Source organism: Pelobates fuscus, chromosome 7 (assembly GCF_036172605.1).
Source record: "Pelobates fuscus isolate aPelFus1 chromosome 7, aPelFus1.pri, whole genome shotgun sequence".
Taxonomy (NCBI): domain Eukaryota; kingdom Metazoa; phylum Chordata; class Amphibia; order Anura; family Pelobatidae; genus Pelobates; species Pelobates fuscus.
The window spans coordinates 57,269,914-57,282,713 of record NC_086323.1 but is presented as its reverse complement, the minus strand read 5'-3'; the positions used below and the strand labels follow the sequence as shown (position 1 = coordinate 57,282,713).

General features: G+C 39.4%; 1 protein-coding gene across 4 annotated transcripts in view; it reads left to right on the top strand.

Moving 5' to 3' along the window:
• The window catches only part of CEP350 (centrosomal protein 350), a 56,282-nt gene extending 43,830 nt beyond the window's left edge, over window positions 1-12,452 (top strand). For all 4 annotated transcript variants that reach the window (XM_063428316.1, XM_063428318.1, XM_063428314.1 and 1 more), the window contains 9 exons: window positions 1-139; window positions 878-1,038; window positions 2,280-2,416; window positions 2,525-2,598; window positions 2,695-3,992; window positions 4,696-5,109; window positions 5,543-5,689; window positions 5,766-5,888; window positions 10,312-12,452. In XM_063428316.1, the coding sequence (XP_063284386.1) occupies window positions 1-139; window positions 878-1,038; window positions 2,280-2,416; window positions 2,525-2,598; window positions 2,695-3,992; window positions 4,696-5,109; window positions 5,543-5,689; window positions 5,766-5,888; window positions 10,312-10,476 (2,658 nt within the window). In that variant the 3' untranslated portion in view covers window positions 10,477-12,452. The remainder of the gene's footprint in view (window positions 140-877; window positions 1,039-2,279; window positions 2,417-2,524; window positions 2,599-2,694; window positions 3,993-4,695; window positions 5,110-5,542; window positions 5,690-5,765; window positions 5,889-10,311) is intronic.
• Window positions 12,453-12,800: the final 348 nt, after the last annotated feature.

Below are 12,800 nucleotides of genomic sequence, written 5' to 3'. Positions count from 1 at the left end.
TCTACACAAAAACAAAGCAAGTCCTTGAATTCTGGCAAAGAAAGTTTGAAGTCTGCAGCCCAGCAAGCCCACATCACTCTGAGACCTCATCAGCTGTCTCAAACCTGGTCTGAGGAATCCTTATCTGTAGCACATTCAGGTAAAACTCACTGTATTCCTGGCCTATTCACTCCTTTCAGCTGTAGACACCTCATATGACAATATTTGTACTAGTATTTATAGGTAAAATACATAGGCATATCTAATGGGTGTACCAGGCACACCTTATTGGAAGGCACAATTGACATCCTTATCCCCCATTTATGACCCTTCCTGTCTTTTTCTGTCAGTTTGTGTTCATTTATCTGAAAATAATATTCGTTAAGGTTGACTGTCTTTGTATACACTGCTATTTTGTACTTTTTTTTTTTTTTTTAAAGTTAGTTTTAGTTTGAATTAAAATACATGTCGTCCTTGAATCAGTATTCAATAAAGTCTCTTTATTTTATGTTAAGCGACATAAAATTCTGAGTGCACACCCTAATGAGTTTAGGATTCCAAAATCCTCATCTGCCTAGCTTCCAAGCATTAAAACCGCACATGGTGACCATAGTTTGTCTTTCACTTTGTATCCACATCATTTCTCTACCTGAACAGATGATCCATAAACATTAAGTTATAATTTGATATTCAGCTTGCAAAACTTAAATAATAAAGAAAATCTCCAACTCTGATATTTTAACCTACATTTTGAAAGTTAATACACAAGTTGCAATTCCTGTTTTGTGAATATGACAGATTGCCGTGACACATTTAACCCCATTTGTGTTTGATATTTTGAATACGCTTTTGTGCATATTTTTGAACTGCCAAAAAAACTGCTTTTGTTTTTTTGTAGAGACTACATCCGACCAAAGCGATATCGAGTGCCGCATTAAAGCATTAAAGGATGAGCTGAGAAAGCGCAAATCTGTGGTGGACAATCTAAAGAAGGAGCAAAAGAGAAGGCATAAAGAAAGACTTAAAGCACAGGAAGCCATTCTGCTTAAGCAGCTACAGGTGAGCGAATGGCACTTTACCAATAGAGATTGGTAAACTTTCATATAGATCATGGGTGCCCAAAAAGTAGATCCCCCGATGTTTGAAAACTGCAGCTTCCATGATGCTTTGCCATTCTAAAGTCATGCAAAGCATCGTGGGAGGTGTAGTTCTACAACATCTAGGGATCGACAGTGTGTGTGTGTGTGTGTGTATATATGTGTATATGTGTGTGTGTGTGTATATATATATATAATATATAATATATATATATATATATATATATATATATATATATATATATATATATATATATATATATATATATATATATAATATATATATATATATATATAATATATATATATAATATATAATATATAATATATATATATAAATATAAATATAATATTGCGGGGACTGGAGGAACCATCATAAACCACAAGAACCAAGGTCAGGAGCAGGAGATGGCATTATTGTACCCTAGTACACTATGTACTTTTTTTGTTTCATGCTTTTATGTTTTTTAGGCCAGGGTTAGTGTTTTAGAGTTGAAATTAGGGTTTGTGTTTGTGTTGGGGATGATGTTAAAGAAACACTCGTATTTTATCCAATGCATTGAAGATTAAGCAAATTATATTTGAAATAGTAAGTAACAGAATAAATAGTGTGTTATAAAACAGGGAAAAAAAAATTCAGGCACGGAATTAAAGCAGATTTATTGGATCAAAAAGGCAAAGCCTCTTAGTAGGTTGAAATGTTTTTTGCCTTTTTTATCCAATAAATCTGCCTGTGGCTTTAATTCCGTGAGTGCCTGAAGATTTTTTTTTCCTTTTTTATTATACGTGTTTTGGGTTTGCTGGGCTTGCTTTTGGTGCACCCGTTTTTAAGTATATTTGAGTGCTGTTCCTTTTTTTTCTGTTTCAAGAATAGTGTTGACTAATAAAAGAGTTGAAGAGGGCCCTTCTCTAACAATCATTCAATCTAGTATTTGTTGTCTATTATGAAAAGGACCTCTCAAGCCAGTTTGTGGCGCAATAAATAGTCTTTTAGTCCCTTTGAAAATGTCAAAAAGGGACACATGAATTTGGATTTCATGCTTTTTTTAATTTCATATTGAGAGAATTGTACAGAGGTAACTTTTAGGTTTTTTTTTGTTTGTTTAATTCTGTACAGAATATTTTCTCCATATTTATGTGCATTGAAGTAACTAAGGGAAACAAATGTGCACCTTGTAACAGCTTCTATATATTTTTTTGCAGTCGTATGATGAATTTATTCTAAAAACTCAAGCTGAACTCAGTAGAGAACAAGGAGCAGTGCCCAATGCAAAGTCTAGTGCACAAACTACAGTGGATTCCAGAGAACCAGTTGGTGTCATACCAGAGTCCATACAGAGGTATCAAGCATTTTATGGAATATGTGAATTTAAGCAAACTTACTGATTCATCAGTTTGTCTTCCAGTGATCTAGACCTTATTAACCATATCTTGTCTGCTTCTTTCAGCTCTGATGGTACACCCACCTATAATTCTGCAAATGAGAATGAACATCATGTTGAGCCTAGCACAAAGGATTTTGGTATGTAGAAAGTGTGGTTAGAATTTGTTAGCATGGAACAGAATCCATTCAAACCAATACTTAATATTCTTGCTTATTAATTTATCTATCACTCAGGAATCTTCAGTCAAGAGACATCCCAGAAGAGAAGGAGAGAGACTGAGGCAGAGAGTTTCTTGAAACAGTCTGTTCAAGGCCTTCCATCATTATCTGCAAATGAGGACGTCGGTGTCCATGAGCCACGTTCACCTTCACACAGAGACAATGTGTCCTACTCTACACATAGCAGTCCAGTGTCTAGCATCCACTCTGAGGTCCCAGAAGAGATGCTGGAAACACGAAGTGATCACTCTGTATCACCTCTGCCAGTCCTGAGTCTTAATCTGAAGAGTCCCACCACTGATGAAAACCTACAAAGAGAACACTCATATTCTGAAGATTTTGAGGAATCTTCTCCCACAAAGCATTCAGTTGGTGAAACCCCTCGTGATGAGAGAGAATTGTCATATGCAACTACACCTGGGAGAGATCTTCCCAGCGAAGTTTTGGATGAGCATGACGAAGAGCACCTTGAATGTAGATCGTCAAGCCCCATTTTGCTAGAATTGCTTGAAACCACTCCTGCTTCTGAAGAGCCAAAACCTTCCATTGACATGACTAACCCTCTTGCAGACTTTCAGCTGGGAGATAGGGTTCTGGTGAGTGGCGTACAGCCTGGCATTCTCCGCTACAAAGGAGAAACTCATTTTGCAAAAGGTGTCTGGGCTGGGGTAGAACTGGACAAGTCTGAAGGCAATAACGATGGAGCCCACGAAGGCAAACGTTATTTTTCCTGTCTGAATCAGCATGGAATATTTGCACCGCCTCATAAGATTTCACACTTGCTAGTTGAGAATGAGAATTTACCCGAATCTGAAGATCACATTTCTCCAGATAAAAAGTATCTTGAACCAAAGGAAGAGTTGGATGGTTTTCATAGTCCCACTTTTGGCGATGTGCCTGAAAACAACGTTTTGGAGATATCCTCATTAAAAAGCAATGTGTCTAGTGCCTCAGAAGTGAGTACCAAAGCTTTGGAAGAGCAGTTTCACCCATGTGACTTAAATGTTGACATCTCAGAACAAATTTCAGCTGATAAGGAGGACAGCCTTAACCCTCAACTTCCTCTGCTAGATATTTTGGACAGTGAAAAACAGCAACTCACAACCGTCAGAACTCAGGCACTGGAGCTGAACAGTCTTTCTGAAAGTCTCTTGAAATTCTGTCTGAAGGACACTGTCACCTGTCTCCAAAATATACGCAAGCAACGGGCAGATAAGATTCTACAGAGTAACCAAGATCTTCAGAGTTCTCCTACTACTAGTGATATCCAATCAGATAATGACACGCCAAATGAAGATTTGCACCTCCATCTGGTGAGTATTAAGAATGTATATTTTCAACATCAGATAGTGTTCGTACAAACTTGCTGATTAAAGCTAAAAATTGGAACATAACTAAATAAAACCATGTTTTCCAAAATTTGTCGTATGGTTAAAGGATAGACATCAGCATTAGTAAGTGACATACAAGCCAATTGTTTTTTGGAGGGGTTGTTATAGAAAGATTCTAAGCATGGTTAGAATATTTGCTTATGATTGCTGTTTTGGTCCAAACTACCCAAAGCAATCCCAGTTTATTTGCTGCAGATTACATTGAGAACAGTGGTAGTACAATTATTTCTAACATTTCTGGAGCAAAGTCCATTCTCTATGTTGGTACAAATAAGATTCAACATGAATCTGTTTTGAATTTATGTCCTATATTTAGCAATTTTCACTGATATTGCTTCATATTTTTGTGATAAATGTGTGGTCCTAATATAAAGATACAGGAAAAATGTTTTTGGTTCTGGAAGCGTAAACAACTTTGATCTTTGTTCTTGTGGTTTACTATGATATCCCTAGAGCCATTTGATAGCATTATTATTTTTATTTTTTTCCAAATACACAGTTCCCTGTTATGTACTTTAAAATATGCCAGATCCTGGTTTGCACTGCATATTGCTTTCACAATGGTGTATATTATTTTGTAAATATTTTATTCTTCTTTAATCAGCATCTGCTTCTTCGTATCCAGGTACCAGCATACGATACCATTTCCAAACAGGATTTGGAGGAGTTTGAACCAAGCCACAATCTTCTTACTGTACTTGGAGAGGAGCCTGACTGGTTTGATGAGGACTTTGGACTGAGTAGCCGCAAAGCCCAGAAGAGAGAAATAGAAAAGAGTACGTCAGCAGAACTTACCCCTGAGCCATGCCTAGTAGTACCCCTCCCGGAGCCTGCTCCCAAACCCATTCTTCCTGTTCCCCAGCCAGAACCTTTGATGGCTGTTCCTCACACTGTACCAGAAGTAGAACAGTTAGTACAAGTGGCAGCTGATGAGTTGTGGAGATGGAAACAGCTTGGCGGAGATCTTCAGAAGATAAGAGCATCTTATACACAAGCTGGAGAGGAGGACCATAACACTGCTGTTTGTGCTTACAAGGCTGTAAGTTTAGTGGTTATGTTACTGTCCAATTGTTTTGATATTTTTATGCAACCGTTGATGAGTTGTCTTTATGAATAGTCTTTCAGATCTCTTAGTTGTATTTAAATGTTGCTTTCACTGTTAGGCTTAAATATTGATCTCTATACTGAATGCTAAAATATTGATTTATGAACAGGTTCTTTGTTCTCTTGGATATTAAACTTGATGACCATAACCGTTTTTTTATTATAAATAAATAAAAACTCCTGCTAAAATGCCCCAAAATTGAATACGTTCCCTAAATCAAAAAGCTGATGGAGCCACTTAACATTACTGTTTAATCCTTTAAGATGTTTTAATCACAGTGACAAGCATAACTAGTAAGAAAATATATTTAACAAATGTTTAGTTTGTGGTACTTGGTGTAAATATCATATTGTTTTATTCTTCGCAGATTGTGTTTGACCTGACGTTGCAGATATTTGATGATATATGCTCTCCGGACCCTCGGGGATCTCAGCCTCCTTGGAAGAAGCCTCCACGAGTTTCTCCACTGTATGCCCGCCGGGTGAGGGATCCTCACAACATTGAAGAAGTGAAGGTAACACTTTAACAGATTGGGTAACATCAACTTTTCTATCCGCTTTACTTGTTTTTTGACTTGTTTCCTTTTTTAGTCTTTCTTAACAGATGAAGTGCTTAGCCTCCTAAGTTTAAAGAAAACCCACAATCATAAAACAGACTGGCAGAGAATGATGAAGTTTGGGAGGAAGAAAAGAGACAGAGTGGATCATATACTGGTAAATATTTAATCATTTATCACTATGACTTGTCCTTGTAATTGTTTTACGTATCCTTCAGTTCCTGTCACTGTAAACGTTTCTTTAAATCCATTTAATACCATGTGCCTGACTGATTGATTAACAATATAGATGTAATAGCTATAGTAAGCTCTAATTACCACTTCATATGTATCCCATTTATTGGATGATGTGACCATTTTAAAAATGCATTGTAATTTTCCAGAGTGGTGCTGCTAAAAGAGCACTTGCTGGCAGAAGCCAAACAGGAGTAGATTTCAAACTCCCACTATACAGGAGAGAGGAAAGGCCCAGAGTGAGCTAGAAATCTATTGGTTACTTACTATACACGAACAAACTCCTGAACATATTTTTATAGATCGACTCCAGGTGTAAGCTGTTTTTAAAGTGCTGCATGATCTATGATTCATTGACAAATTCTATTGTTAATGCCACCAAAGTTGTGAATTCTACTTTTTTTTTTAAATATATATAGTGTAATGGTTTAACATGTGTAATAGCCAGCATTTTGGTGTTTTTTGTTTTGTTTTGTTTTTTTAAACTTTCAAAGCCTTTATTCTTTTTTTTTTTTCTTTTTTTTTTTTTTTAAATTCTTTTTTTTTTTTGTTGTGCAGGTAGGTACATGGCATTTTAAACATAGATTTTAAATATAGATTGAGATTGAGATTGAACAGTGGCATGAGTGTGTGCACATTTTTTAAATACAAACAACATAACAGGCTTAACATTGATGAATATTTACTGCCATGTAGTGTAGCATGTGAAAGAGTTAAGGTTGCTTAGCTGTACACTATTGCAGTATAATGAATGCTGGGACATTCAAGTCTGCAATCTTAGGATATAGCAGACATGAGAATTTCTTGTGAAATATATTAGGTAGGCAGATGAGAAATCTGGCCGCCCTGAATGGCTAGTACATCCTTAAACATAGCTGCATTATACGCGTAAACAGGACTCCTAGCGACAACATTGTCGGAATCAGTATGACAATCAGAGACTATGAAGTGAGTTGTCAGGAGTAGTATTATGCTAAATGGTACATCATTCCAACCAACCAGGTAGTTATGGGGGGTTGTGTTTAAATTTAAATATTAGTTGTTTGGTTACATGCTGAGCAGACGAGTTATTATGAAGACCCTGGGGTCGAGCTAACTGCTCTGGTGATAATTAGCTAAGCAGTTGTTGTAATTCTGGGCCAGAGGTGTTCCCTCAAAGCCTGCCTCCAGGTTAATGCTTCACATAATAATAAAAAAGGCAACACTTAATGAGAATATAAACTATACAAACAATAATGCAAACAACATGTGTAGCAATACCAGGGCAGAAAACTCTGGGAGGTATGACAGGCTTGTTACTACTGGTCAGAGCCCTGCTATGAGGGTCAGTGGGCAGAGAGACTATTAAGAATTTAGAAACATGCTAAATTCAGGTTAGCTTTGTATGTCTGTTGTGGTGGGTCATGGTGGGGTCGTCAAGCTTGAGTCAGTAAACGTACAGTGGTTCTAGTGTATATAGTGGTGGTTAGATACGATTAGACATTGCTTAACTAGCTAAGGATATCGGCTGATGCCACGACAGCTTAGATAAGTTCGGCATCTTAACTGTAATCCGCAAGCATGGCATTAGAGTAGGAGCACTCTTTTGTCTACGCTGTAGGCAATATAAACAGGCTTATTGCTTTATGTCAGGAGATTAACAACATACAGTATGAACATTAACAGGTTATATTAGCTGACATTTGAGTTTGGTGCAGTCATTTGCTTGATAATTTGCCACCTTTAACTGCTAAACTGAATGAAAGATAAGAACTCAAGTCCAAGTTAGTGCTTTGTTAGGTTAAAACTAGCACATTAGCGTAGGGTGGCGGTGTAGTCCAACTAGGTAATAGCCCAAAAGAGTATAGGGACCAGACCCGCGATTAAGTCCAGCTTCAGCCGATACCAGTGCGTGGGGTGAAAACTGCACCGATGCCGCTGGTGTGCTTCAGGGGGTAGTCCACACTATGACCCCGCGTGATGGTTTGCGGCAGGCACCAACCCCTCAGTTTCTCGCCATGCGGTTTATTCCAGGCTTGGGTGAGGGCTGGGATCTTGCTGTTCTGGCAGCTGGCGTGGTTGCGAGCAGTGGACAGCCCCGAACCGGCTGTGGCTTGCAATCTGCGGTGTTCGGAGGTTGCCGGTGCTGGTGAGTGGGTTGGGTTTGCCTGGCGGTCCCGCTCAGCGATGTGTGGGTGCTTGCAGGGTTTGTCTTCGCTTCCCACCATCTTGGTCTCCATCTGAAGGCTGCTCTCGGGGCGCGGTTTGAGCAGCTACACAGGCGGCGCAGGGTGGATCCATGCCGCCATCCCCTTCACTATTAGCTGGAAAGACCGACCCTTGAGGCGATATTTTGTCCATAAGTTGGTGCAAAGCCGATGAAAAAATTCAAGGGTTAGTGAAGGTGGTTTAGTAAGGGTGCGTTTTGTCGCGGGTTTCGCTCGAGCCGCAGAGCTTGGGCTCTGACAGGCTTGGTTGACCGCTGGTTTTGTCGCTTGATGAAGCCGAGTGGTGGGGGTAATCGTCCCCAGCGAGGACCGGGATATCCCCCGCCGGTCCAGAGGGGGGGGGGGGCGCAGCGGGGCAGTGTCCGCTTCTTGCTTACGAGTGGGGCCGGTGCCGGGAGATCGGCCGCCTCCCCCATGCCTCAGGCTCAATTTCTGTGCAGGCCGCGTGGCCGGTTTAGGCTCGTGCGTTGCTTGTCGGTGTTTGACCGGCATCATTCCGTTACGTGTGTTGTGCTGCATCTCTCTATGGGCTCCGTGTGCTGCTGGCAGTATGTGATTATACGGAATCATCTTTATTGTGCCCGCTGGTGCAGGAGCTCTCAGAGAGCACGTCCGGCCATCTTGGCTGTCGGGCCCCGCCCCCCCCCCCTCAAAGCCTTTATTCTATATTGATCTATGTACAGCAAAATTAAAAATAAGTAAATGTTGTCAGTCGGTTTGATAGTCAGCATTGCATAGTATGCAAGAGCATTAGTAGATCACACCAGCTTCAATGGCTGCATAGAAAGAAGCAGTCTATATCTTTAGCCATACATAAAATAAATGAATAAACAATAAAAAGGGTGGGTGGGAGAAGGAGTGACAACCCTTACATGCAACTTTGTCTAATTGAGTTTATAGCAACCTAATGAACCATAGCTGAATAGAAACACAGATCAAACCACCGTTTAGGTAGTGTCCTAAGATCCAGGAGGCAGTGGTTTCACCACTAATAGTGGGACTATAGCACACCGTGGGTTGGAGTCGGGAAGCCTCAATGAACAGTATGAAAAGTAGAATGAGTCGAAGCTACAATTAGTTCCATCAACCTTATTTAGCCATTGCCCAATGGGTAGAGGACCCTCTTTCCTCCAAAATAATGGAATAACGCTTTTGCTGCATTAATAAAATGTCTGATTAGGGAATGTTTATACACCTTAATTAAGAGGTTATGATGAGGCCACAGAATTAATGCTGGAGTTAGCTAGACTGAGTCTTCCAAGACACAGGAAACAACATTTTGAATAACAGACCAGAAACAGACCAGCTTAGGGCTGTCCCACCAAAGATGTAAAGAAGTACTGGCACCACAACGCCAATAGGCATCATGAATGCTAGAGGAGATCCTGTGGAGAAAAGCTGGGGTACAGTACCATCTTGGTAGAATTTTGTAGGCAGACTTTTAAAACTTCAAGGAAATTGAACGTCTGCAAAAAAAAAAAAAGAAACTCATTCTGCCACTGGTTTGGAGATAGGGATAACTGGAGCTCTCTCCCCCAAACTTCCATAAAGCTAGGTAAGGCCATTTCGAGTGGAGCAATCTACAAATTATAAATAGTAGAGATCTGTACAATGAAGTGTTTTATTTGAGTATCCCCATGAGTCAGACTATACCGGGGAGCCACTATCACCTCCAAAATGGGCTGTGGTGCGCCTTAATAACCAAGGATGAGATCAGTTGCAAATACAAATATATAAACTTGAGGCTTGGAGGCAGAAATATTTTGTTGTGGGAAATCTGATTGAGGTGAGATGGAACAGATGAGATCTGGCTGTTTTTAACCAGTTTGTCAAACACTTTCAATGTGGGACATATGGTAATATGTGAGCGACATGCCTCCGTATGGTTACTCCGCTCAATCCAGTGAAGTATCCCCAATGGGACTGTGGAGCAAATTTGTAAAGTGGATACCTATAGCGTATCAGCTGATGACATATACCAATTTATTATTCTGTCAAAAGAGCAGCATAGTTTTGTTTTTTTTACAATGTAGATATGTATACTGTTTTTTGTTTGGGAAATAAAGGTTTCCTGACAATGTAGCAGTAGCACTTATGTGACTTAAGCTTTTACTGACAAAGTAAACTCTCTTCTGACAGGTACAGGAACTGCATGAGGAAGAAGCGCAGTGGGTGAATTATGATGAAGATGAATTATTTGTAAAGATGCAGTTGGCTGATGGAATATTTGATGCTTTAATCCGAGACACTGTGCAAGTCCTGCATCGCATCCAAGAGAAGAAGAATGTCACACTTCTAGTGTGATCTACCACCATACACTACCTTGAGGGAAAAATCTCACTGGTCACTAGCTTCCAGTCATGTGGACTTTAGATATTGGGGTTGACCCAATAAGGAGAAGAATCAATGATTGTGCTGTTCCTGTAAGGAACAAGTGTTGGACTACAAAGTAGAGCTCGACAGAGGGTCCTGTGCAGAAGAAGTAACAGAAGAGTGCTAGTTTCCCTCCTTGCAAATGAGATGTTCTACACTACTGGTCTTAAATGCAAGGAAAATCCGCTTCATCGATGTATGGACTTAATTTTTAAATTGTTTTGACTCATTCATTCTTTTAAGGTTCTGATAACCCCGATGCAGAGGAGTCTACTAATCACCTTGAGATCACCTTACCTGTTGGTCTTACCTGAGCAGTTCCCATTGCTGCAGTACAGAGACTGCAGGAGGCTGAGTAGTATTGATAAACTATATAACTTTGCATGAACATTTGAGGTCGGGTGCGTGCAGCTGCCTCATAAAGTGTCCTTAACTTCTTGCAATACTTGAAAAGTTGGGTGTATAATGCAATTTATGGGCGATCAGAAATCTCCCTAGATAAGCGCTTTGTCATAAGAGCCTGCGGGGAGAAACGTTATCTCATAATGGTTGTATCAGTTTTTGTTTTTTTAAAAAGCGTCCATAAAAGATCGATTGGGAATAATAACATCTTTAGCATTAATACCGTCTATGGAAATAAGGGCCTCATAAGTCTAAAATCTGGCAGTGCAAATAATGAACACATCTCATTAACAGGACAGACATCCATTCTAATCTAGCACATTTCAAGCGTAGCACTTAACCTTGAACATTTCATTACAGATTTATAATTTGTTGGTCTCTGTGGATTTCATGAATACGATATCCAACATACTTCCACTTCATGTTCAATATTCAGAGACCATAGAAAACCTTTTGTTTTCACCAGATTTTGAGTTTGACAAATCTTAGTGTTTTTTTTCTGATAAATATGTTTAGCTGTTTTATCACTGACATGTCCCAATCTCTGATCTCTCTGTTTAACAGGAGGGTCAGTAAGAAATCTGTTGGTTTATGGCCCAGTTGTACCATGAATACTTCACCTTGTCATTTGAAGCTCTGCCTGAGACATGTTGGAGCAGAGCCATGCAGCCTGGTTAACTTGTTCTACCGTATTAAGTTCTGCTATGCAATAAAATGTAATTAGGTGGCGTTAGGCTCTCAACCATCAGACGGAAGTCAGAAACACTAGTAATTGGTGTATTTATAGTTCTGTCTATAGTGCTGCCAAGTCCACAATGTCTTAATGGACAGAAATCTCTTCTTCATACTTATGTGTTACACATGAAAAGTGCTGTCCTGCATTATGTAGCTTTTGTAAATGCCACAGGCATGAACATTGGTAAAATAAACATGGAGAAATCCTAAAATAATTACTTTGGCTAATTAGTAGGTTTCCGTCCTGCAGCTTTTGAATGCCACAAAGTGTACCACTTTTCGTGTACTGCTCATAATTTTGCAGATTTGGTGTGTGCCCAGAAAGAGACATGGTAGATTTGGCAACCCTATTTGTCTGGCACCCAGAAAATATAACCTGTAGCCTTTTTTAATTTATTATTTTTTTTCTATTCCAGTTCCTTATAGAAGATTTGTAATGTGTGGAATGATGCACCACAACTTAGAATATCTCTCTTAGAAGCAGGAGTTTACAGTAAAAGCTTGTTCATTTTAAGAAATTGTGCTTAATAAACTGTGAACAAAAGCATTTAAGCCACGCGTGACAGAGTGCCTAACCTGACATCCCTCAGATCTGTTCAGATTTCCGGCAGTAACCTCAAGCTCCCTTTACTCTGGTGCCGTATACAGATGTATCTTGTCGCCCACAATGCTGCATTGTAAAGTCCCCCGCAATGTAAAACCCTTGTGAATAACCTGCAAATGTACTTTAAAAGCTGTAAATAAATATTGATTTGTACATGAGCCTGAAATGACTTTAGCTCTGACCCTGTATGCGATCCTGACTCTCTTTAAACTTCTTTGCTGCTTATACAGAATTTACCTGGAATTTGCAGAATCATTTGTACAGACCAGGTTCATATTACTCTGTCGGTTTACTTTGTGAAACCTGAATTCCTTGCATAGATTCAGAAAAGATTTAGAAAATGCACCTAAATGTCTGTTTATTTAACAAATGAGTGGAATGTTAACATCTGTGTGATTCTGGAAACAAACTGCCATATTGTAGAGAGCTATAGCTTGTCTTGAACCATTAGAACAGAAATGTATCCGCTTGGCAGTGAAGAGGTTTCTGAGCTGCACATTAACTGGTAACTTTC